The sequence below is a fragment of the Euprymna scolopes genome, chromosome 10 (assembly GCF_053919585.1).
Source record: "Euprymna scolopes isolate OS-2025 chromosome 10, ASM5391958v1, whole genome shotgun sequence".
Lineage (NCBI taxonomy): Eukaryota > Metazoa > Mollusca > Cephalopoda > Sepiida > Sepiolidae > Euprymna > Euprymna scolopes.
Genome location: NC_136491.1, coordinates 62,582,291 through 62,607,095, shown reverse-complemented (window position 1 = coordinate 62,607,095; position 24,805 = coordinate 62,582,291). Strand labels below are relative to the sequence as shown.

The following is a 24,805-nucleotide window of genomic DNA, read 5'->3' as shown; positions in this document are numbered from 1 at the left end:
TCTCCAGACTGATCATAAGCTACATAGGTAAAAAATTGATGATTTGGGGGACATGCTTTTGGGAGAGCAAAATTTTATTTTCTACCAGGTATGGGGTTAAAATAATTAGATATTCGGATTCTACAGTTCCTAAATGCCCTTTCTACCAAATTTCAGAAATATTGAATAAGTGGAAGCATTTTTTTTCTTATTTTATAAAACACTGAAATTCTGTACGGTTTCACGGCATAAATTTGGAAGCAAAATATGCAAATTTTACCCTCCCCCCCAAAAAAATCCAAACGGTAAGGTTTAGGACCAAATGATTTGGCAAATTTTCCTAACTCATAAAGGGGAATATTTGTGCCAAATTTCAACTAATTCGGTGTCGGTGGGTGCAGATTTGAACTTTTTGCTGGTGTTTAGACATGGAATAACCCTAATTGATTTGAAAATAACTCTGCTGATTGATCGTTTTGCTGCTGGACACGCATATTTCTAGTCAAATATAATGTTCTCCCATGTTGCCAAAAAGTGGAATATTTGAGGCAAGCATTTATTTCATTTGCTGGTGTAAATCGAGGAATTATAGGTAATGTTTGCCTGAAATCTCCAGCTAGCAATATTACTGCATTCCCAAAGAGTCGGTCATTTCCACACAAGTCTTGCAATGATCGATCAAGAGCCTCCAGTGATTTTTTTTGTGTCATTGTGCATTCATCCCAAACAATAAGTTTACATTTCTACAATAACTTTCCCATACTCAATGTTTTGGAAATGTTGCACATGGGAGTTTCCATAAATTGCATATTCAATGGTAATTTTAAAGCCGAATGAACAGTTCTTCCATCTAGCAGTAATATTACAGCTATTCCAGATGATGCACATTACAGCTATTCCACATGATGTCATAATGTGATTGAATGGTTGGCAAAATTAATTTAATTAAGGTTTTACCAGTTCCTCCTGGCACATCTAAGAAGAAAATTTCTGCCACCTCATTATTGACAGTCTGCATTACTTTGTCGTAAATGTCTTTTTGCTCAGGTGTTAGTTTTTTAATATTTGAATGAATGTACAACAAAAGATTATCTGTGTTTGTTCCGGATGCAATTCTACATCAAACAAAGTCGCAGCAGGTCGATTCGGTGATGTCATTCCCAATTGAGTGAGAGAACTTTGCAATTTTTAAGTACAAATTTTCAATCTGTATCAATGCCTCATTATAGATTTCTGCTGTAAAATCCAGGTAGGTATTCGCATTTTCATTGCGTCTTTGATGTAAAACCTCTTCGGCCATGTGTGATTTATATTTCTCCCATAACTCTATTGGAGATGAAAGGGAGCAAGTTGTCAATATGATGGCAAACAATGCACGAATTTGAATTGGATGTGATGTGTATCATGCATCATTAATGCATCCATCCCAGTGTCCATCATTCTCCGATAAATTTAGAGCTTGACATGCACTGTGAAAAGTGGCATGTGTAACACCATTGACAATTTTTAATTGTTGGAAAGACGTTGGACCAGGAACATTTACCAACAGCATGCGAAGAAAAAAACATTCATCTTGTTTGGGATGAATAGTATAGTCGGCCTATTTTGTTTTCTTTGAATATTCCAGGGTGTCCATCTACTCTATCTAGTGTTGATGCAAAGGCGTCATTTTGACATAATGTGAAAAAAGCCGTTAATGTTGTCGCTGGTGGATTAAGAGCTATTTGTTGCACATTTGAAGCTGTAAAGTAAACACGTTCATTTTCAAAATGTACTGATAAGTGAACAATAGTCAGACTTCGTTCATGTATGGAAAATCAAAGAATTCGCCATACAGCTTCATTACTGCTTATGTATCTTCCAATTTGAAACTGCAATTTCATCAATATGTATACTTGCATTCCTATCATTTCCTTGAGTTTCCAAACCAAACCCTGCCATATCGCTCCCTTTATTCACATACTTGCGAATGTATTTGATGGACTTAACTGAGTTACAGTATTCCACATGTGCGATTTGTAGGCTTTTGGTAGCAAAAGGGAATATAGAATAACCCACTGGTTATCGACTTCAATGTCACCATTTCGCATTTGTATGATTGCTAATTTCTACTGTTTTTCTCCTGTATAAGGGATATCCATCATTTCCCGTAACTGTGTCTGATAGATATCGTTTAGAGCATTTTCCATCTTTCATGCATGGTGAATTTGGATTTAATATACCACAAGGTCCATGTATCCCATTTTTTGTCACAACTTCATGCAAATCTTTATCAATGTCAGCACCAGGTATTTCAGCACATATTACATTGTCGATTTGATCTGGACTGATTTTGTTATAGAGCCAAATTAGTATGTGTGAGTGTGGTAATCCTCTCTTTTTCCGTTCAACTGAATACATCCAGCAGCACACAAACCAAAATACTTATGTTTAACAACGAAATCTATTAGCGATTTCAGCTTTTGTCTGAAAACACGCTGTAATATCATGTCTATCCACTGATAATTGTCCAGGAAGTAATAGTTGTTGTATATCATCCCAAGCAGGGTTGCATGTGAATGTAATGAATAGGTCAGGGCGGCCATTCTGACGAACATATGCAAAAGCATCTTAAGTGTACTCATGCATATGACATGGACTGCCCAAATATAAAGATGGTAAAATTGTTAGTCTTCCAATGTTGGTTGTATTATCATCATTAACAACTGCATCTCGAAAATGGACCTATTCTTCAGAACGAAGTTTGGACTGATTCAAACGTATGAATGGCAAACGTTCAGATTCAATTTTTGCGTACATGTCTTTGATGTATTGGTGGAATAATTGGCGGCATTTCAGAATGTGATTGTTTTCGTTTTCACGAATCATTAATCGATATGAATAATAGTTCATTGCACTGCATTTTTTATTTGTTTCTTCACCACTAACTGGATTTATCACGTTAACATTGAAATGATATCCATCAGCAGCATCCCAGAAAATGATTGGATATTGCAGCGCATTGTAGCATCGATGAGTTTCTGCAATGTTTATCACTTGTTCATTTCTCCTATGAAGGACAATATCTCTAGGTTGAAATTGATCTCCAACTATAACAATTGCTACTTCATCTATAGTTGGAGCATTGAATCTTCGCACGTGTTCTCCAGCAGGAGCTTTGCCAGCATGAATAACACTTGTGTGTATCCGATGGCATCATTTCAATTGCAGTTTTGAATAAATGCACTAAATTGTTTTTATTATGAAGCAGCTCTTGCAGTTCGGAAACAATGAACCTTCTTGTGCCAGTTGAAATTCCACAGCGTGCATTCAGTTCATCATTGTTATCACCGATGAAATACATCTGTAGGAATTTATGATGACCATCGGGGCAAGGAAGCAGAGATCCAACTTTATGGTAAATTTGTCCCTTTACTTTAAAAGTTGGCATAAATTGTGCTGTAATGATTTCTGCACTGAATGATATCATTTGGAAGCATGAGTTGTATTTCCTGATGTTTGTTAGAAAATTCTTTGATTCAGCAGTATATCTAGCAAGCAAAGTTTTTAATGGTTTTCAGAGCCTTGCAATAGGGACAGACTTCAGTCATAGAGCTGATTTGAACATGGTGACTCAAACTATAATCATCATCAGGGTTGTAGTGGAATGCAAGCCGATCCCAACTTTGGGTTGGTTGAGCATGGAGTCGTGTTTGACGCTGATCTGCAGTTTCTCGGTGACGTCTTTCCGCATGTCTCAGCCTCTCATGTTCATTCCGTCGAGATCGGAGCAGATCTGTATTAGGGGATTGTTGTACCAGTAATCGTGCCTCCTCAAGTCTGGAAACACATCGCTCTGCTGCTTCATTGGCACGTATCTGAATCATCCTTTGTCTGCTCCGCTCGTTTACTGATGCTTGTTGTTCAGGATTTTGACTGGCAACTAATCGCTGCCTTAATTCGGCACTGTGGGTATGACGATCTAAGTGTGATCTGCGGCAGGTCATTTTAATGAAAAAAACTGTAACAACAACGGTACTTACCAAGAACGTCTTCTATAAATGTGAAAAAGTTTAATAGGAAACAGAATAATTGTGTTAATAGATCAAAAGAACATCAACAATGGAAAAGAAAAAAGGAATTTAGCTGTGTAAGCGAAGAAAGTAATAGGAAAGTAATGAACATGTTTTGTCCTAAACAGTAACTGGACAATTTGTTAATATAATAATCGTCGAAAAGAAAGAATTTTAGGGTTTTTTGTTTTTGTTATATAGGAAACAATTCTGCACTAATAAAAAAAGAAATGGATGAACAAAATAGATTCAGTGTAAACCAGAAGTTCCTTTGTGTATTTTTATTTTATAATTTTTAATTTATTTTTAAGCGACGAAAATAAGGAATGGAAAATAATTTATTTTGTTAAACAGGAAACAGTAAGGTGCGTGGATTTTTAGAAAAACAGATATAAAGAATGACAAATAAGTTGGAAGTAAAACAACACATTTATTCATTTTATTTTTATGGAAGCAAAAAAAACCCCCCAAAACAATGAAAACATTGTTAGTGACATAACAGAAATGCAAGTGAAGTTACTGTTTATGAAAAAAGGCATGTAGAAAAAAAAATGAATTATGTTGTTTTTTTTCAATTAAAAAAACAGGATCTACAAAATAGAGAAAAGTAAAAAACAAATAACAAAATAGTAAACAGCGAGATACACGTATAGTTCTAAAACAGAAATAAAGAATGCAAAAATATTTGGATGAAAAAAAAAGCGAGCAACAATACATCGGCGGCACACGTGTGTGTGAATATAATTTAAAAAATAAGTCAATTATACACTGCTAATGGTAAAAAATAATCTGTAAAGAAAAAGCAGGAAGGAAAAAAAAAACAAATTAATGCAATTTTTTCTATAAAAATAAAACAGGGTAAATGGTATACTGATCAATATGAAACGTCACTGAATAGGAATAATGAATGCAGATTCAATATAAACCGGAAATATTTCCGGTAAGTAGCCTCGGCTGAAATCGGAACGAAAAATAACAATGTTGAAAAAAGTTTTTTTAATATGGTAATATTTTTTACTTTTTAATATTTAAAAACACAGTTAGGTTAGATACAATTATTGCTGCAAAATATAATGGCAAACGGACTTGTAGTTTTCTACTTTAGTTAAGCCAAACAAACCAGATGTTCAAATTTTATATATATAGAAGAAGATTACATTTCTTTTCCAAATGACACATTATTTCGTTAAACTTTCCAGTGTAAGACGTTTTTTTAAATTTTTCTATCTAGACTTCGACCCAAGATCACAGTGTATTATTCACTTCGCCTTTTCTGTCCTGTCAGTGAAGGAGAAATCCTTCATGAATGAGACATTTTTTATGTTTGTTTGTATCCAGATTGCCCCTTTTTGGGAAGCTGGATTTTCCTCACATTAACTGACCTTGCGTCTAACTGTCCTCGTGGGGAGGTAAGTAAATAGAAACTTAACTAGAAACTGAGCACCTCCTACGAATATTTAAATATTGATTTTGTATTTTTTATTTATATAATTGGATAGGCTAGTGTCCATTTTATTATAATCTGCTGAAAAAAAATTGCAAAAAGAGATGAAAAAAAATATACTGCTCGCACACATGAAGCAAAAAAAATCATATTTCACATTTTCATTTTTTTTTTTTAAAAAAACAAAACACTGTTTAATTCACTGTTAAAAACTAATATAATGGATAAAAGTGCACACGTTACATATTTGTTTTTCAACTATATTTTTTAAATTTAACCAAAAATAACGCTGGATTGCTTTAAAATTATATATTCTGATAACCGAAGCTCCAACTAAATATGTTAGAACATTTTTTTTATATTCATATTTTCATTTTTTAAAATTTTTAATTCGTTTTGGAATAAAAAAACAAAACAAAAAAGTTTGTTTGCAGTAAATTAATATCAGCGATAGTAGCTGCTGCTGCATCTACAGATCGTTTTTAGATACTTTTTAAAAATAGAATTATTTTTTCCAGGTATCATGATTTTAAATTGCTTGATACGACAAGATAAAGCCGGTTACATTTTTATTTTTAATGGATAAATGCAGTAAAAAGATTAATTTATTTAACAGTGGGTGTCCGAAGAAATTTTTTTCAAAAATTTTCCAAACTCGTCATGTTGAAGTCTTTTTTTTTAATACAAAAAAAAAAATGAGTTGTCAAACAATTTCAGACAACCAAATCTATTAAAAGTGATATCTCTTCTAGTTAATTTCTAAATTTCATGACAAAATTCTTAGGAGAATCGCAATACGACAATTTACCAATCAGGGAGGGGGTGGTGTCATTACAAAATCTTACCGAAAACACTGTTTTATGATGTTAACATTTTTAGAACTTTATTTGCTTAAAACTTTGACAATATAGAATGTACATTATTATTTATTAATTTATTGAAAGTATATTCATTTTCGAACACAATGGTGGTATTTTGAGGACTTAAGTTGCTTTGGTTTTTAAAATATGATGATTTTAGTAGAACCTCATTGAAATCCGGGATTATCCAAAGCATTTTATTGTCCGTGTTTATTGCTACTTTAACATTCAACATTGTGAACATTGAAATCTCCACAGACATGAATGTTGAACAATAGATGAACAGACAATGTATAATCAATTTGATTAGCAATACTCTCAAAGATAGCTATTCTATCAGTGTAGGGACAGTAGAGGCAAATATAAAAGCTGTGTTGTGAGTAAGCGCTACTCTAAAGTACATGTGGGGATGCTTGGGATGTTCTTTGGAGATATCCTTGCCACAGAAGAAGATATCCTTAATGTAGACACATATTTCATGTTCATGATGATCTTGAAGGTCAGATTTGGATGTGAAGTTAGAATAACCTTTGATGGAAAAATCAGCTAAGAAAGCAGTTGAATTAATGCCAGTTTCAGACAATGCCAACAGATTAGATTCGGTCTCTCGATTTCAACATCTGGAAGGTTAGAATGTAACCCCTGATGTTAAGAGGAGACACTATAGTGGTTCTGGGTTTTCTCTTAATTTGTTTGTTGGAATTTTCAAAGTTAGATTGAGGAGTTTGTGGAAAAAGTCAGCAGAGTTGTTTAGAGCAAGGCAGAGAGGAAACAAGAGAGAGGTAGAGAGAGAGAATAGGGATGAAAGAATAAGTGAAGAAGACTTTGTAGACCATTGAAAAGGAAAAGTCGTAGCAGTTTTCACTAATATGGTATTAAGAGGTCCCACCAAAAACTACTGTATGGTCCAAACTCCATTCACTAAATAGCAATGTAGCATTCCCGGTATTTTGCCTCCTTAGGATTTACTCCAAATTAGGCAGATAACATCAGCCCGGGAATGTTTACTGCCAGCATCCTTATTAGTGACATGGCAATAAAATGGGAAGAGAATTTAGTCATCACTAGCTACTACTCACACAAAACTGTCAACTGAGTATACAGTGTTTTCTTCCCCCTTTGTCAGAAACATCGCTCATTTATTGAAGACGAAGATTGAGGAACAAAATAGAGGAGGTGAAAGTTTGTAAGCTGTTGAAAATGCACCCACAATGCCTTTTCTATTCTCGTTTAGAAAAAAAAGTATTCTACATAGTTCATTGATTGAGATTGTCGGACTGACTTCCTCATCTTGGTTGTTATTGTCACAACGTTTCGGCCGTTTTGCCCTCCGGCCTTCGTCAGGTGAACGGTTTGTTAGGAGTCTCGAACCCAACCCTTTATTATTATTACGGGGGTACCGTGTTCGGACTCCAGCTAGGCTTTGGGACATAGTTGTTGATTCTCTGTTTTTCAATGTTACTTTTTTTCACTGCCTTCGTTCAGGATTGAACTCAGCACCTTTGGGTAACTGTAAACTTTGATACAACGTCTAGGACCACTCGGCCATATGTCACTAGGACAATTCTTAGTTGGTTTTTGTTAATGTTAAACCTATGTTGTTATTCAAGGTTTTCTCTCTCTCTATCAGAGGTGTCCAAATTGCATTCAGCTCTATGCTTGGTTTGCTCAGTAGGTTGTTATGTCCGAGCATGTGAGCTGTTTCTTTAAGTTTTCTCACTTTCCAGTGGGTCTCTCTGTTTATTATTTTTACTTCATCCCATAGGGGGCGATGATCCCCCCTCTCCATCCAGACATGGTTGGCTATACCCGATTTTTCCGTCTCCCCTTCGTATGTATGTGGTCAGATGCCTTTCCGGGGATAAGGCAGGTTTCAACAATAATTCACAGGAGAACAGTTTATGTCAGAGACGAGACGTCGAAGTGTAGCGAGTTGTTAGACGAACTCGACTCTTCATATGAAGAGGGTATTTAAGGTAAACAAGGAGGTCACGTGATGTGACGGAGTCCTTTTATTTCCTTCTTTCCTCTTCCTCCGTGTTGTACGGGTATGATCCGAATTTACGCACTTGTTTGAGCTAATTTATAATATATAATTTTCTTCCAAGAACTTCGGACGTCTTCGGATCCGTGACGGACGACGCGTATAAGTAATTTCCTCGGGAGTTACTTCCAGGGGGGGTTTCTTCGGTTGGATCTTTATGGTCTATACTGTCATCTTGTGTGTTTTCTGTGTCACTGTGCTTGGAAGAGTCCGATTGTTCATCTATTGATGATTCGGATTCGACATGTATGGGACTATCTATTTCGTATTCACTTTCGGTATTGTTTTGATCAATGGTGTGGTAGTTAGGGTGTTGTTCAACTTTGATAATGTCAGACTTCTTCACTTTATATGTTTTTCCCCGAAATTGTTTATCTGTAAACTTTTGTACAGTACAATACTGATCTTCAACTTCCATCACCATATATTTGTTGCGAGCATTGGTTTTAACTCTATCTTGGTATAGATAGACGATCTCTCCAACTTTAGTATCGGTTTTTATTTCGGTAGTTCTGCCTCGGCCCTTATATTTAGCTGAGGATTCATGTCTTTTTAATCTATTTCGGTGTTTCTCTTCAATCAGGCTTTTGTATTCTATTGGTAGTTTTTCTCCTGTGATTTGGTCTCTCATTGTCCAAATTTCTAGTGAAGAGTAGCCATTTTCTCTGAATCTGCTGTTCATATTGGAAATTATTATGGCCAATTCAGTGTCTGTTATTTTGCCACCATTTGGTTTCAATTTGCATAGTTCTGTATGGAATTCTGATATTGAACGTTCACTAATAGGGTTTTTGTTAATGTTCTTTATTTCTCCAACCTCTATTTTGATATGGAACGATTCCAGTGAACTATCGGTGAGTAGGGCTTGAAATCCCGAAGCGCCATCGACCCTGATTTTTACTTCATCTCCTGACGGGGGACGGAATCTAGATATGGTGGTGATTAGGCCATCCTTAAGAGATTGACTGCTCTCCGATAGTAATAATGTTGCCTGTGTCAAGGAAGAAACATTTTCTCGAACTAATAATATCAGTTGTCCTTCACGTTTGATGACATCACTAGCGTACCAGCTCCCAATTTTGTCAGGTGGTTTTGTTGAAGATTGATTTTTGAACTGACTTGGTACCTGCTTTAGTGATACGCAAGTGTGGCAACTATCTACGGTGCGATTGATGGCTTTATCTGTATCCAGTGCATAGAATCCCATATTAAAGATTTGTTTTAACTGATGTTTACTGGCATGTTGGAGTTGTAAATGTAGAGCGACCAAAAGTCCATCTAATACCCCTTGGGGAATGACGATTCTTTGTCTAGCAGGCCGTAAGGCTTCTTCCCGCATAACTATGATTAACCCATCTGCAGGGGCTGATGAGAGTTTACAATGTTGTAAATACCTTTTAATTGTGGTTAACCCTTTCTTCTTTTTAGATGGAGTTCTGCCATCGCGTAGTAGCCGATATACTTGTTGTAAGTCTGGACAGTCTTGTTGAGCTTGAATCCACGTATTGCGAGTCATGTATGGGATAGGACAGTGACCAGCTAGTATGTCTTTTACGGTGACTTCTCTAACCACGGATTCCTCTAGGGCACTGATGAATTTACAGATTTGGCATTTTCCTTCGCAATGGATAGGATTTCGGCTGGCGTAATCCGATATATTATTTTTACCTGGTAAATGGGATAATTTGACAGGATATCGAGATATGACACTGAGGAACGTCGTGACTCTGGAGCTTGCGGAGAATGCGCCGCGTTGGAGTTTTTCATATGCTTGTACACAGGGTCGGCTATCCGTGAGTACTTCGGTGATGTTTTCTGATTGAATTATATATGGGCTGAAGTGTTTGATAGCCGACGCTATGCCCAGAGCTTCCAACTCACAAGCTAGCCAACCTGCTTGGTTGGATGTTTTACGAGCGTTGAATAGACCTGCGAGGTGGGGTTTGTTTCCTCTTAATACGAAAAGGGATGCCGCTAAGCCGGCAGAGGTTGTAGCTGCGTCCGTGATTATCTGTAGTTGGTCCTCTCTTCTAGGTAAGGTTAGGATTTTGGCTTGTTTAAGGTGTTCTTTGGCTTTGAGGAATGTGTCTTCCAGATCTGATGTCCATTTGATTCTGTCGTTTGACGAGCCCATTGCGCAGACTTTATCTAGAGGTGTTAAAAAATCTGAATGTTTAGGTATAACTTTACTTAGGAATTTGTAAGATCCTATGAATGATCTCATTTCTTTGATGGTTTCAGGGAGATTGCAGGCAGCCAAGGTATTTAGACGATGACTTGTAGCTTTGAGGGTTCCATTGGTCCATCGCCAACCCAGAATTTCTGTCGATGTTGGACAGCAAACCGTTTTTGATGGGGATAACTTCAAGTTATTCTTATGTAGTGTTTGTAATACTTCTTCCCATACGTTGTTAAGTTCCCGGGGTGTGTTGGCCCCGACATATAGGTCATCAGTCAATTTTACCACCGATCCTTTTATCATTAGATCGCCTAGGACTTTGGACATTAATTGTTCTAAAGCTGATTCAGAGCCTGGAAGACCCATCACCGCTCTGGTATAAACATATACACCACGGAATGGTGTACAGATGCCGACATATTTCATTGATGATTTGGCCAAGGGTATTTGAAAGTATGCTTGACTTAAGTCAGTTTTAATTAAGAATTTAAACTGAGCAATATGTCTTATGATGTCATCTACTTTGGGCATGAGAGCAGGTTGTGGTTTGGTGTACTGGCTCAGTTCAGTGAATGCAGTCACTAACCGAAAGCCTCCTGAAGGTTCGGTAACAAGGAATGAAGGGTTTACATATTCCGCTGTGATGTTTATGTCTTCTGGGCGTACGAAGACACCTTGTTCGTATAGTTCATCAATCTTGGTTTGGAGTCGCTCTAGATTTGTCCGGTTATATAATGGAATGCGTCCCTTTCTTTGTGGTGGTAGAGATACGGCAACATTAATCCTGTGTTGGAAATTTCCTGATCTTCCATTGTAGCATCCGATTACCGGTGAAAATACTTGATTATATTTCTTATTTATCATGAAGAAGATGGTCTTTTCTTCCTGGCTAAGGATGTTCGAGGGGTCCACAGAAATTTCTGCTGACCTGTCCGTTTGTTTGGAATCATTGGTAAGAATTATTGGAGTCGGTTTCAAAGTATCACTGGATAGTGATAATTGGGTCGTGTGGCGTATCTGACATACTTGCTCACGGCGTTTGATGAGTATGGGTATGGTGGACTTGTTGGTGAGCGTTATTATATCATGATCCGGTTTCACTAGCTCACATTGGATCCATTCATCCTGATTGTTATTGCATCTAGGTTCTACTGAAACTATTTTATCCTGGTATTCAGGTGGTATCGATAAGGCAACGCTGGAACCAGGTAGTAGGCAGGTCTGTCATGGGACGCGCAATATAGTTGCTGCTTTAACATTAGCGTGTCTTTTTATATTGAGGTATTTGAAATCACAGCAATCACCGAGGTAAACGTGGTTGGTGTTTGTGCGAAGGTAAATGTCATTCCTGTCCATAAATGGCATGCCACCCAGAATGGCACAGTTCAGGTCCTTAACTACAAGTCCGTCGAAGCGAAAGCAGTGGGCTTGATTTGTGATTGGACACCTTCTCGAAACATTGAAGTGTACTTCCCCTTCTATTTCCATGGGGGAGACACCGTCCGCCATGTTAGCTTTGTGGATGGTGGGCAGGATATTTAGTTTTAGACGTCTCGCCTCGCTTTTCCTAATTAAATTAGTTTCCGCACCGGTGTCCAGTATAATGATCGAGTTTTCTTTGTTTGTTTCTACTTCCATACACGGTGATGATACAATATCTACCTTGTTGATTTTGGGGTTCTGAGGTTGTTTAACTCGGACCATCCTACTGTTGGGTTTGTGGTACTCGAAGTCTTCGTCTTCTTCTTCAGATTCTGATAAGATTTCAATATCAGTAATTTTAGATCGAAGAAATCTTCTATCTGATGTTGGCATAAAAGGGCAGTTTTGGAAGTAGTGAGTCTCTGCACCTGGTCTGTTTGCTGCATCGCAGAGGCAACATTTCGGTCTTTTTGTCAGGAGACCTCTCTGGTTTCCAGATCTTCTACTTCTGTTGATGGAAGAGTATGCTATATTCCCTTCTCTGTCCCCTATTTCTTGTAATAGGGATGGTATAGCATCACTGATCTCCGCCCTAATAGAATATAGAGTGGAGTCCCTTAGAGTGATCGCGAATCTTTGTTTAACAATAGATGGTAGTTCTCGATGGATTGCATCAAGCCAGATCATCACCGTGATGTTCTGTAATGTAGGGGTTAGGCATTCATCGTTTTCTAATTTTGATCCGCAATGTTTAATGGCTGAAAATTTTGTAATCAAGCTGTCTTCCATAAATGAGTAGCATCTTTCCCAGAGAGCCTCTCTTGTTTCATTGGCGCCACATTTAAATTTAAACTTGTTCATTATGGTCGTACCGGATTTACGACAATCATAGTATTGACGGAGTCTATCAAGGATGGAAGAACACCGAAAAGCGGTAACTAAAGGGGAGACGGAAAAATCGGGTATAGCCAACCATGTCTGGATGGAGAGGGGGGATCATCGCTCCCTATGGGATGAAGTAAAAATAATAAACAGAGAGACCCACTGGAAAGTGAGAAAACTTAAAGAAACAGCTCACATGCTCGGACATAACAACCTACTGAGCAAACCAAGCATAGAGCTGAATGCAATTTGGACACCTCTGATAGAGAGAGAAAACCTTGAATAACAACATAGGTTTAACATTAACAAAAACCAACTAAGAATTGTCCTAGTGACATATGGCCGAGTGGTCCTAGATGTTTTATCAAAGTTTACAGTTACCCAAAGGTGCTGAGTTCAATCCTGAACGAAGGCAGTGAAAAAAGTAACATTGAAAAACAGAGAATCAGCAACTATGTCCCAAAGCCTAGCTGGAGTCCGAACACGGTACCCCTGTAATAATAATAAAGGATTGGGTTCGAGACTCCTAACAAACCGTTCACCTGACGAAGGCCGGCGGGCAAAACGGCCGAAACGTTGTGCAATAACAACCAAGATGAGGAAGTCAGTCCGACAATCTCAATCAATGAAAACAACTCATCTCAAAAATACAGACAATTACTACATAGTTCATGTTCATAATATTTTGAAATGGAAGTTTTGAGATACAATCCCTCTGATAGTGTCTAAAAGAAAAAAAAGTTTGGAGAGTGAGCTAAATTTGCCTAATTTAGGAACTCAAAGCTAAAAAGTTGGTCTATCTACTTTAAATAAAAAAAGATTTTTAAAAGATATGGCGAATATCTTATTAACAACGAATATAAATAAATTTCCTATACCTCGGCAAGCCATCCATTCTTTTTAAGCCAGCCCATGTCCTTGGTTAATTACTTAGATATTTGGACACATTATATAAAGTCTGTCTGACAGCATTTTGATAGTTGTTAGAAGGAGGAGAGCGAAATACTGAATGTTGACTTTTTTTTTCTAAGTATCCAATCAAAACATTTAATCATTTTTTAAATATTTTAGCGGCAAAAAAAGAAAAAAACATAAACAGAAAATGTCTTCAAATGTAAATAAAACAGTTTTTAAGACTTGGTGAATATCTTAATAGCAAGGGATATAAATAAATTTGCTATATAAGTAATATATATATATGTAAGTAAGTTTCATGTTTTCCAAGATAACTATCGAATTTGGGCGATCTGAGCATGGAGACATCATGATCTTCATAGAACTAATCCTTGGTGTTGGATAGTGTGAGAGCATAAATATTCAGGATGTTCATTGAATCCAATGTGGCTAATAGGTGAAGAGACAAGAGTTGTGCCATTTGATGATGGTTTTACAATGGTGAGACGAGAATTCTTCACTGCCAACCAACACCATGCAGCCTTGGTTCCTCAGGTTCCTTGCTATGGCAGAAAAATGTATTGCCACTTGATGCAAGACTTGTTTCCTGTTGTGCAGCTACATTGATGATTAAGCGTTGAGATTCTGGTCGATGATAGCTGTTTTTTTGGAGTCTTTTACATGTTGTAGAGTATCAAGCAGGTAAGGGCAGATTATCCTGATATTTCAGCTAGCTAATCGCAAGATTTGTTGTTTTTGTTTGGAGCAAAGTTTTTAGTCAATTTTTTGGTCATTTCCTTAGCTTGAAGCACTCATTGAAGCAGACAGATTGTAGTATGATAGCAACTTTCTGGCTGGAGCTACTCAACTTGAGCTGAACTCTGCTGCTTTCCATTCTTAATAATTTTGCTTGTTTTTCTTTAAGAAAAAAATGAAGTGGATCAAATTTTTTGACAAAATTATTCTCTAGTGGCAGATTCATCACAAAGGCCCTTATAAGATCACTAAAAATCCATAAAATACTATCAACATGAAAGGAAATTGATTTATCTACAAGTTTACTAATGTGTAGTATTTTAATAATCAAGATGCAAAAAAATGAACATAATATAAAAAAAAAAAAATGAACATAAAATAAAAATATGACAAAAAAATTGTTAGTTGATTTTTTTACCATAACTTTAGTAGATTGACATTTTAATCTCTTAAATCAGTGTTAGTCTTCCTAGGAATAAGTTTCCGATAAAAAAAGTTCCCAATATCAGAAAATTTCTATATTAATGACCATTTAATGAACTCTTCCAATAGGTGAGCTTATATTTGTATATTTGCACAGGTAATTAGATTTTATGTTGTGGCTGTGCTCTTTTGAATATTTTCATTATTGGAATCAAAATCAGTAAATTGTATTGGATTGATAAATTTAGAACAGAATTGGTAATTGTGTCAGAATTTTTTTAAATATTGGAATTACCCCATCATTGATATAGAGGAACGTACAAGCATATGCACATCCATACACATGGACAGACATATAAAAATTTTAGATGTTATGTTAAGAAAAAGATAAATTGTAAGCAAGAAAAGATATAAACCTACCTTATTCTTTTGATTAGTAGGTCTATATTCAACAGTTCCTTTAATTTGAAGTACAGATTCCAAAGGCAAAGAAGAAATTAAGGGTTTCAATTCTTGTTGCTGTAAATAATAAATATAACATCATATGACAACAAAATAGAAAAAAAATCTAAAGAAAGGATACTATCGAACATTTATATTCTTACGATGTACCTTTTATGTATGCTGACATTCTTCCCATATTTTTAAGAAATTCAAAAACATGAAACATACATAAGGACAGTATTTAGGTTTTATTTAGCATAAGTGTAGTTAGTAAAAAAACAGGATCATTTATAATCAGAGGAAGCCCAATATTACAGAAAAGGCAGGAGCAGATATGATTTTATGTATGGAAATATATATTAGTGTATACATATTTTTAGAAAATTCACCAGAACTGTTCAATATAAATACTCAATGAATGTTAACATTTAATACCAGATCATATATAAGTAAATAATGGTATTTTAAATTTCAGTGACCAAGTCTTTATTCATTTTTTTGCCAAATTTCAAAATAACTCAATGTAACATCACATTTGTATGCAGATAAACAACTAAAAATAAAAATATCAGGATCTTTTGTTAATGGAGCTGATCAAAAGACCAGATAATTTTTGAAGAAAAATTCCCAAACAAAAACAATCAATAAACCTTTTTCCATGCATTTCTTAGAAAAAACAGTTCTTTAAAGGAACCAAACATTCCATTCATAGACAACCAGACATTTTGTATTTATAATGCAGCATCATGAAATATATGATAACATTACAAATGATGTGTCAGATAATTTAATATTAAATGGAATGTATGAAAATGTATATACATTTTTAATTATCAAAAAGCTATTATAAGAGTATCGCTAAGTTAAGACACAAAGTTATTTCAAATTTAGATATGGAAGTGGGATACCCAAAAAGAACTTAAACCAGTTTAATGCTGTCAATTAATTACAGCATATAATATATCTAATTTTATGTGTACGTAATGTTCCATCATTTAATATTTAAAAATATATTAATTTACATTACCTTCTTATTATTCATACGTGTTAATCCTGAGAGGGGTCTGCAATAAGACCATCACAGGTTTTGTTTGAGTGAAGGCTGGTTTCACAGATTATCAGCCGACTCTTGTCATTTTCTAATGACTTCCTGTGCAAAGGAGTTTTGTGACAGTCCAAACCATCTGAGCCACTATTTCCTCATTTTGCCCTCAATCAGTGCAATGCCACAGTGTTTTCAGATATCCTCATTATAAATGTGGTCAAGCAGTATAATTCTGGACATCCAGTGAAGCATTTTGTTTTTCATAATGGTGAATCATTGCTCTGTCTTCCTTATCATAAGCAGTCAGAGCTGTATAAAATGATGAGTCTAACAAAAGCTTAATAGGTCTTTGACTTTAAATGGTCTCTAACTTTGGACCCGTTTTCTGAACTGCACACACGTTGATATGTTTCTTTTTGCAATTCGTAGGACTGCCAAGTGATGTTGCTGACATTAAGGGTTGCAAAATAAGATAAAGGGAGTGGCTTCCGTGACCAATATCACTCGTGCACATTTGTTACAGTAACTGGACGAGACCACTGTACTTCACCTGTGAGTGATGTCCTAATATGTAACATATTTTGTATGTATGATACAACATGATATGATACTTTGGCTCATTTGTCATTCCATCTTTCACCAGAATTCCTAGAGGAAAAATGTAGACTCTAGCTTAACAATCAACATAGTAGTTATGGTTACCAGATAGGTGTCAAATACTGCTAAGACGCATTTCTGGTTTGCTAGTAATTGCCTATCTTGTCCATAAACTGGTAGGTCATGTGTATCACAGCAACAAGAGATAAGCCCTTTGGAAGTTTTGTTAGGGACCTCACCCTTAACTTTTGGGTGCCTCCCTAAGACCTCATTTAAAGTAAATAAATAGTTCTCTTCACTGGGCAATATACCATCATTGCTTTCTAATCAAATATATATATATATTAGTGATAGGATAATTCCAAAAATTTTTACGATTCCGATACAATTACAGATTCCTTTCTAAATTTCCGACTCCAATATGATCCATAATTCCGATTCTGATAACAAAAACACAACTATAGTATGAGTTCATTAAATGGCGTCAATTTAAGTCTGTTTAACAAATGTTTCAATACTTGGAGCTTTACTTATCGCAGAGAACAATGAGTTTTAGATATAAATATACTAAATTTATTATTTAAAATTCAACTAACAATTTGCTTACATAAGTTTTTTTTCTTTCTCTTTAATAATTTTATGAAACAAAATCTATAAATAACAGAAATATTTATTTTTTATTTGTATCTCACCAATAATTTAAATACAAAATACGAATTTAGGAAAACTCGACACCAGAAAACTCGTTTATTTTTCTAGGTAGGAAAACTGGTCTGTTATTGAATAAATATTGATTAAAAACACATTTTATGACTTCTTTAAAGAGATATTATTTTTAAAAGAGAACACACATCGCATAACAATTTAAAAAAAATATTTTTACTTGTTTACTGTCGTTTGAAAAAAATAAATAAAATTATTTTTCTGTGTTTGTTTTCTACCTAGCTTTGGAAGTGTTTAGTGGTTCAACTTATTTTAAAGTGTTTATTTCGTTAAAAAATGAAAAGTAATGCCGAGTGCTACTTTTAAACAAACAATGTCCGATATGAGAGGATCATGTTTAGGAGTCTCGATAATTAGCAATACACATGGCCGTTAAAACGCTTTGGATAATCACAGATTTCAAGGGGTTTCTGCTAAAATAGTCATATTTTAAAAACCAAAGCACTTTAAGTCTTCAAAATACCACCGTTTTGTTCAGAAATGAATATACTTTCAAATGAATTAGTAAATAATAACATACATCATATATTTTTAGAGTTTTAAGCAAATAAAGTGATAAAAATGTGAACATCATAAAACAGCATTTTCGGTAAGATTTTGTAACGACCCCACCTCTGATTTCTAAACATTTGTACTGTGTTTCTATTAAGAATTTTTTAATGAAATTTGGAAATTAGCCAAAAGAGATGTCATTTTTAATAATTTTGAGTGTCCGAAATTCATTTGTCGACTCATTTTTTTGTTGTGTTAAAAAAAAAGATTTCAAAATGATGAGTATTGAAAGTTTCAAAACAAATTTTCTTCGGACTCTCACTATTAAATAAAACAATCTTTTTACTATGTTTATTCATTAAAAATATGATTGGACAGTGTTTTCTCTAGTGGTACGTAGCAATTTAAAACATAATATCCGAAAAAATCGTTATGAATTTGAATCAAGACTTCTGTAGTATATAGTAGGTAGTAGCAGCAGCAATAACATGGCGTAAACAGACGTTTTGTTTTTGTTGTTTATTTTTATTTCAAATCAATTTTTTTTAAATTGAAAATCTGGTTATAAATAAAAATTCTTACATGTTTAGTTAGTTAGAGCTATTTTGTTATCAACCATACAAATATTTTTAAAAACTGGGTAGTAGTAAATTTTAAAATATTTTAAGTGAAAATGTGAACTATCATTGTTTTGGTTCACGTGTACAAACGGTACACACACTTCTAATTTTAGTCCCTTAAAAAATGTTTTCAGTGAAGTATTATTGAATGGAAACTAATCTACCCGATTATTAAAAATAAAATTAAAAAATAATCAATATTTAAATATTTGTAGGAGGTGTTCAGTTAAAAAATAAAAACGGTAGGAAAAGACATGAAATGTAATTAAAAATCAAAATAACATTAATTCAAAATTTTTAACAATTTGTCAGCTTTAGCAAAAACTTGTTTCTTTTTTTATATTTAAATAGAATTTAAATACTTGATATTTTTCCAAGCATCATGCTTTCTGTTAGAGGGATGTCACTTTTTTAAATAACATTTATTTTTGTCTGTTTGTCATAATTCTTGTAAAGTTTCACAATAGGTATCAAACACCCTCTTAAAAAAAACAAAAAAAAACCCTTGCTTAATTCTATGTCTAATCCTAGGTATGAGTGGCAAGCCTCCTCCTAAAACCTTTAGCCTTAACAATAACGCTAAGTACAAGTGGCAAAGCTCCCCACTAAACAAACTTCCTCTGTGAGCTCATATAAGCGTAAAAAAAAAGCATAAAAAACGTTTAAAGAAAGGGCATATGATTAATCTCCCATAAAAAAATAAATTGGTCAACTGTCCTAAAACACTAGGATCGTCTTGAAATGGTGAATCATTTTACATTTATGTGAAACCAACCCCTACTCTAAACTCTAAAATTGTTTTTGTTTTGTTTCTATCAAGTCTTTAGGATGTTCACACATAATTTTCCTTAGCCCTATCATTAACCCAAAGTCAGAGTGGCAACCTCCCCACCTTCTCATAATTGCACAAAGACCCTCTTAAAACCACGCATAATCACCTTTTAGAAAACAAACAAACAAAAAACACCTAGGATTTATCTATCATAGGAAAAGAGGGGAGGGTAACTGCCCTAAAACGCTCAAATGATTCAAAATGGGAAATCATTTTACATTAAATTCTAAAATAATTTTTGTTAATCTTTTAAAGTTTTTCAAGTTGTTCACATGCAATTGTCTATAAAGGTAGAATCACATATTTTGGAGAGGTGGTCAGATGGGGAGGGGTAGCAGAAGGTATTAATCTACAATAATACCAAAGAAATATTGCAATATATTCATTTTTAACCAATCCTAGATTTCGATTTCAGTTTTTGGCACATAAAATGCATTACAAGTAAACTTTCAGTTCTCTAACTTCTTTTCTTTTAATGAATACATGCCATTTTTAAGCAATCGCAACATATTTATGTGCATTTACTGCAGATTATTTGGAAACCATTCATTTCTGGAGATTTTCAGTAGCATATTCAGATTCCTTGCACAAAAATACACTTATATTAAACATTTCATTGCTTAGTCTTGTGTTTTAATAAAGATATAGCATTTTTACTGAAAAAGTAGTGCAAAAAATGTGACAAAACGCACATGGTCTTAAAGAATATCCAAACACACAGGGCATAAAAATAGTCATAACTTCCATGATTTTAATTGGATTTAAAAAATTTAAAAAGATTCTTTCTTAGCTTATCAAGCTGTTTCTATATATACCAATATTGAAATATTTTCAGCCATTTAAATTTTTTCATGTGTATTGCTACAATAATCAAACAAAAATAGAAAATTAAAGAAAATACTGAGGTAAACGCCCCCCCCCCTGCAAAAGAAAATAAATTTGTATATTCTTTTAGGTAATGTCCAAGATCATTGCTCAGAAAAAAATCAAGCTACTCGAAGTGGATATGGTTGATTATGTAACAAAACTGAACAGAAGACACGAAAAACGAAACTTTATTCAAAAGAATACTAGTGTTATAACAAAAAAAAAAAACAACAAAAAAAAGAAAACATTTTTTGTATTATCAAATAATAAAACAAATATTTTATTTAGAAAAATTAATTTAGTTTTAACCCTTTTAGTTTTCACGAAACAACAAGGCACTTCTGCAGTATGTGGATGGCAGTTATCTTTTTTGGTGCATTTCACTAAACTGTTGCCAGGTGGCGCTTCTCGGTCAAAAAATATTTAAATTATTAATTTGTTGTTGACCCATCAAAGTTGGTTGAAGTCAAAAAAATGTTTCATTTAAATTATTTGTTCAAAAAAAAAAAAAGAAAAAAAAAAGAAGCCCTTTTACTTTATAAAAATCAAATGTTGCTTTCATTACAAAATTGTTATATTAAAATTATATTTTCTTACATAGACTTAAATAAATGTTTTTACAATTATATTTTGATAAATATACATTTTTATATAATAAATGTTTTGGTTTTCAAATATTTTTCTATTCCGTGGGAAAAACGTCTTGTTTGTATTTACCGTGTTATTTGACCAAGAAGAAATTGGAGTTATCGCCCCTAACAATAGCCGCCATCTGCATACTGCAGAAGTGCCCCCCAAAGGACTTTTAAACAAAAAAAAAAAAAAATATTTCTGTCAATGTCAAATATCTTTTCAACTCCCTAAAAAACTTAAAAAGGACGACTTTTATGAATTTTCGGAGGTACTAAAAATGAATATCACATTTAAATTTAAGGCAGAAAAGTAGTTTGCATGATATGAAGAAATTACTTTTTCAAAAACTGGGTGATGTAAATTTCACTTAAATTGAGCACTCACTTTCTGGCCACCTAATGAGAAGGCATTTTTTTTGTTTGTTTGTTTATTGGCTAAAAGTTTTTTTTATTTTTTCTGCTTTCATATTTCAATAAAGACACATGGAAATTGAAAAACAAAAATAAAGAAAAATCTGTATACAGATAGTGCAATTCCTTATGTTATCAGTGGTGACCATTTCTATACACTCAAGCATGCATATTATTGTCTATGTAAAATCATTAGTGTCTATGTAAAATCATTAGTGTCTATGTAAAATCATTATTGTCTATGTAAAATCATTATTGTCGATGTAAAATCATTATTGTCTATGTAAAATCATCATTGTCTATGTAAAATCATTATTGTCTATGTAAAATCATTATTGTCTATGTAAAACCATTATTGTCGATGTAAAATTATTATTGTCGATGTAAAATCATTATTGTCTATGTAAAATCATTATTGTCTATGTAAAATCATTATTGTCGATGTAAAATCATCATTGTCTATGTAAAATCATTATTGTCTATGTAAAATCATTATTGTCTATGAAAAATCATTATTGTCGATGTAAAATCCTTATTGTCGATGTAAAATCATCATTGTCTATGTAAAATCATTATTGTCGATGTAAAATCATTATTGTCTATGTAAAATCATTATTGTCTATGTAAAATCATTATTGTCTATGTAAAATAATAATTGTGTATGTAAAATCATTATTGTCGATGTAAAATCATTATTGTCTATGTAAAATCATTATTGTCTATGTAAAATCATTATTGTGTATGTAAAATCATTATTGTCTATGTAAAATCATTATTGTCTATGTAAAATCATTATTGTCTATGTAAAATCATTATTGTCTATGTAAAATCATTATTGTCTATGTAAAATCATTATTGTCTATGTAAAATCATCATTGTCTATGTAAAATCATTATTGTCTATGTAAAATCATTATTGTCTATGTAAAATCATCATTGTCTATGTAAAATCATCATTGTCTATGTAAAATCATTATTGTCTATGTAAAATCATTATTGTCTATATAAAATCATTATTGTCGATGTAAAATCATTATTGTCGATGTAAAATCATCATTGTCTATGTAACATAGTTATAGTCTATGTAAAATCATTATTGTCTATGTAAAATTATTATTGTCTATGTAAAATCATTATTGCCTATGTAAAATCATTATTGTCTATGTAAAATCATTATTGTCTATGTAAAATTATTATTGTCTATGTAAAATCATTATTGTCGATGTAAAATCATTATTGTCTATGTAAAATCATCATTGTCTATGTAAAATCATCATTGTCTATGTAAAATCATTATTGCCTATGTAAAATCATTATTGTGTATGTAAAATCATTATTGTCTATGTAAAATCATCATTGTCTATGTAAAATCATTATTGTGTATGTAAAATCATTATTGTGTATGTAAAATCATTATTGTCGATGTAAAATCATTATTGTCTATGTAAAATCATTATTGTCTATGTAAAATCATTATTGTCGATGTAAAATCATTATTGTCGCTGTAAAATCATCATTGTCTATGTAAAATCATTATTGTCTATGTAAAATCATTATTGTCGATGTAAAATCATTATTGTCTATGTAAAATCATTATTGTCTATGTAAAATCATTATTGTCGATGTAAAATCTTTATTGTCTATGTAAAATCATTATTGTCTATGTAAAATTATTATTGTCTATGTAAAATCATTATTGTCTATGTAAAATCATTATTGCCTATGTAAAATCATTATTGTCTATGTAAAATTATTATTGTCTATGTAAAATCATTATTGCCTATGTAAAATCATTATTGTCTATGTAAAATTATTATTGTCTATGTAAAATAATTATTGTCTATGTAAAATCATTATTGTCTATGTAAAATCATTATTGTCTATGTAAAATCATTATTGTCTATGTAAAATCATTATTGTCTATGTAAAATCATTATTGTCTATGTAAAATCATTATTGTCTATGTAAAATCATTATTGCCTATGTAAAATCATTATTGTCTATGTAAAATGATTATTGTCGATATAAATCATTATTGTCGATGTAAAATCATCATTGTCTATGTAAAATAGTTATAGTCTATGTAAAATCATTATTGTCTATGTAAAATTATTATTGTCTATGTAAAATCATTATTGTCGATGTAAAATCATTATTGTCGATGTAAAATCATTATTGCCTATGTAAAATCATTATTGTCTATGTAAAATCATTATTGTCTATGTAAAATTATTATTGTCTATGTTAAATCATTATTGTCGATGTAAAATCATTATTGCCTATGTAAAATCATTATTGCCTATGTAAAATCATTATTGTCTATGTAAAATTATTATTGTCTATGTAAAATTATTATTGTCTATGTAAAATCATTATTGTCTATGTAAAATCATTATTGTCTATGTAAAATCATTATTGCCTATGTAAAATCATTATTGCCTATGTAAAATCATTATTGTCTATGTAAAATTATTATTGTCTATGTAAAATCATTATTGTCTATGTAAAATCATTATTGCCTATGTAAAATCATTATTGTCTATGTAAAACCATTATTGTCGATGTAAAATTATTATTGTCGATGTAAAATCATTATTGTCTATGTAAAATCATTATTGTCTATGTAAAATCATTATTGTCGATGTAAAATCATCATTGTCTATGTAAAATCATTATTGTCTATGTAAAATCATTATTGTCTATGAAAAATCATTATTGTCGATGTAAAATCCTTATTGTCGATGTAAAATCATCATTGTCTATGTAAAATCATTATTGTCTATGTAAAATCATTATTGTCTATGTAAAATCATCATTGTCTATGTAAAATCATTATTGTCTATGTAAAATCATTATTGTGTATGTAAAATCATTATTGTCGATGTAAAATCATTATTGTCTATGTAAAATCATTATTGTCTATGTAAAATCATCATTGTCTATGTAAAATCATCATTGTCTATGTAAAATAGTTATAGTCTATGTAAAATCATTATTGTCTATGTAAAATTATTATTGTCTATGTAAAATCATTATTGTCGATGTAAAATCATTATTGTCGATGTAAAATCATTATTGTCGATGTAAAATCATCATTGTCTATGTAACATAGTTATAGTCTATGTAAAATCATTATTGTCTATGTAAAATTATTATTGTCTATGTAAAATCATTATTGTCTATGTAAAATCATTATTGTCTATGTAAA

The 24,805-nt window shown here is 32.7% G+C and overlaps 1 protein-coding gene across 3 annotated transcripts in view; it reads right to left on the bottom strand.

Moving 5' to 3' along the window:
• Positions 1–24,805, bottom strand: part of LOC145286014 (aspartate--tRNA ligase, mitochondrial-like) — a 517,834-nt gene that overhangs the window by 346,542 nt on the left and 146,487 nt on the right. For all 3 annotated transcript variants that reach the window (XM_080134627.1, XM_080134626.1, XM_080134628.1), the window contains exon 3: positions 15,356–15,454. In XM_080134627.1, coding sequence (XP_079990753.1) covers positions 15,356–15,454 — 99 coding nt within the window. The remainder of the gene's footprint in view (positions 1–15,355; positions 15,455–24,805) is intronic.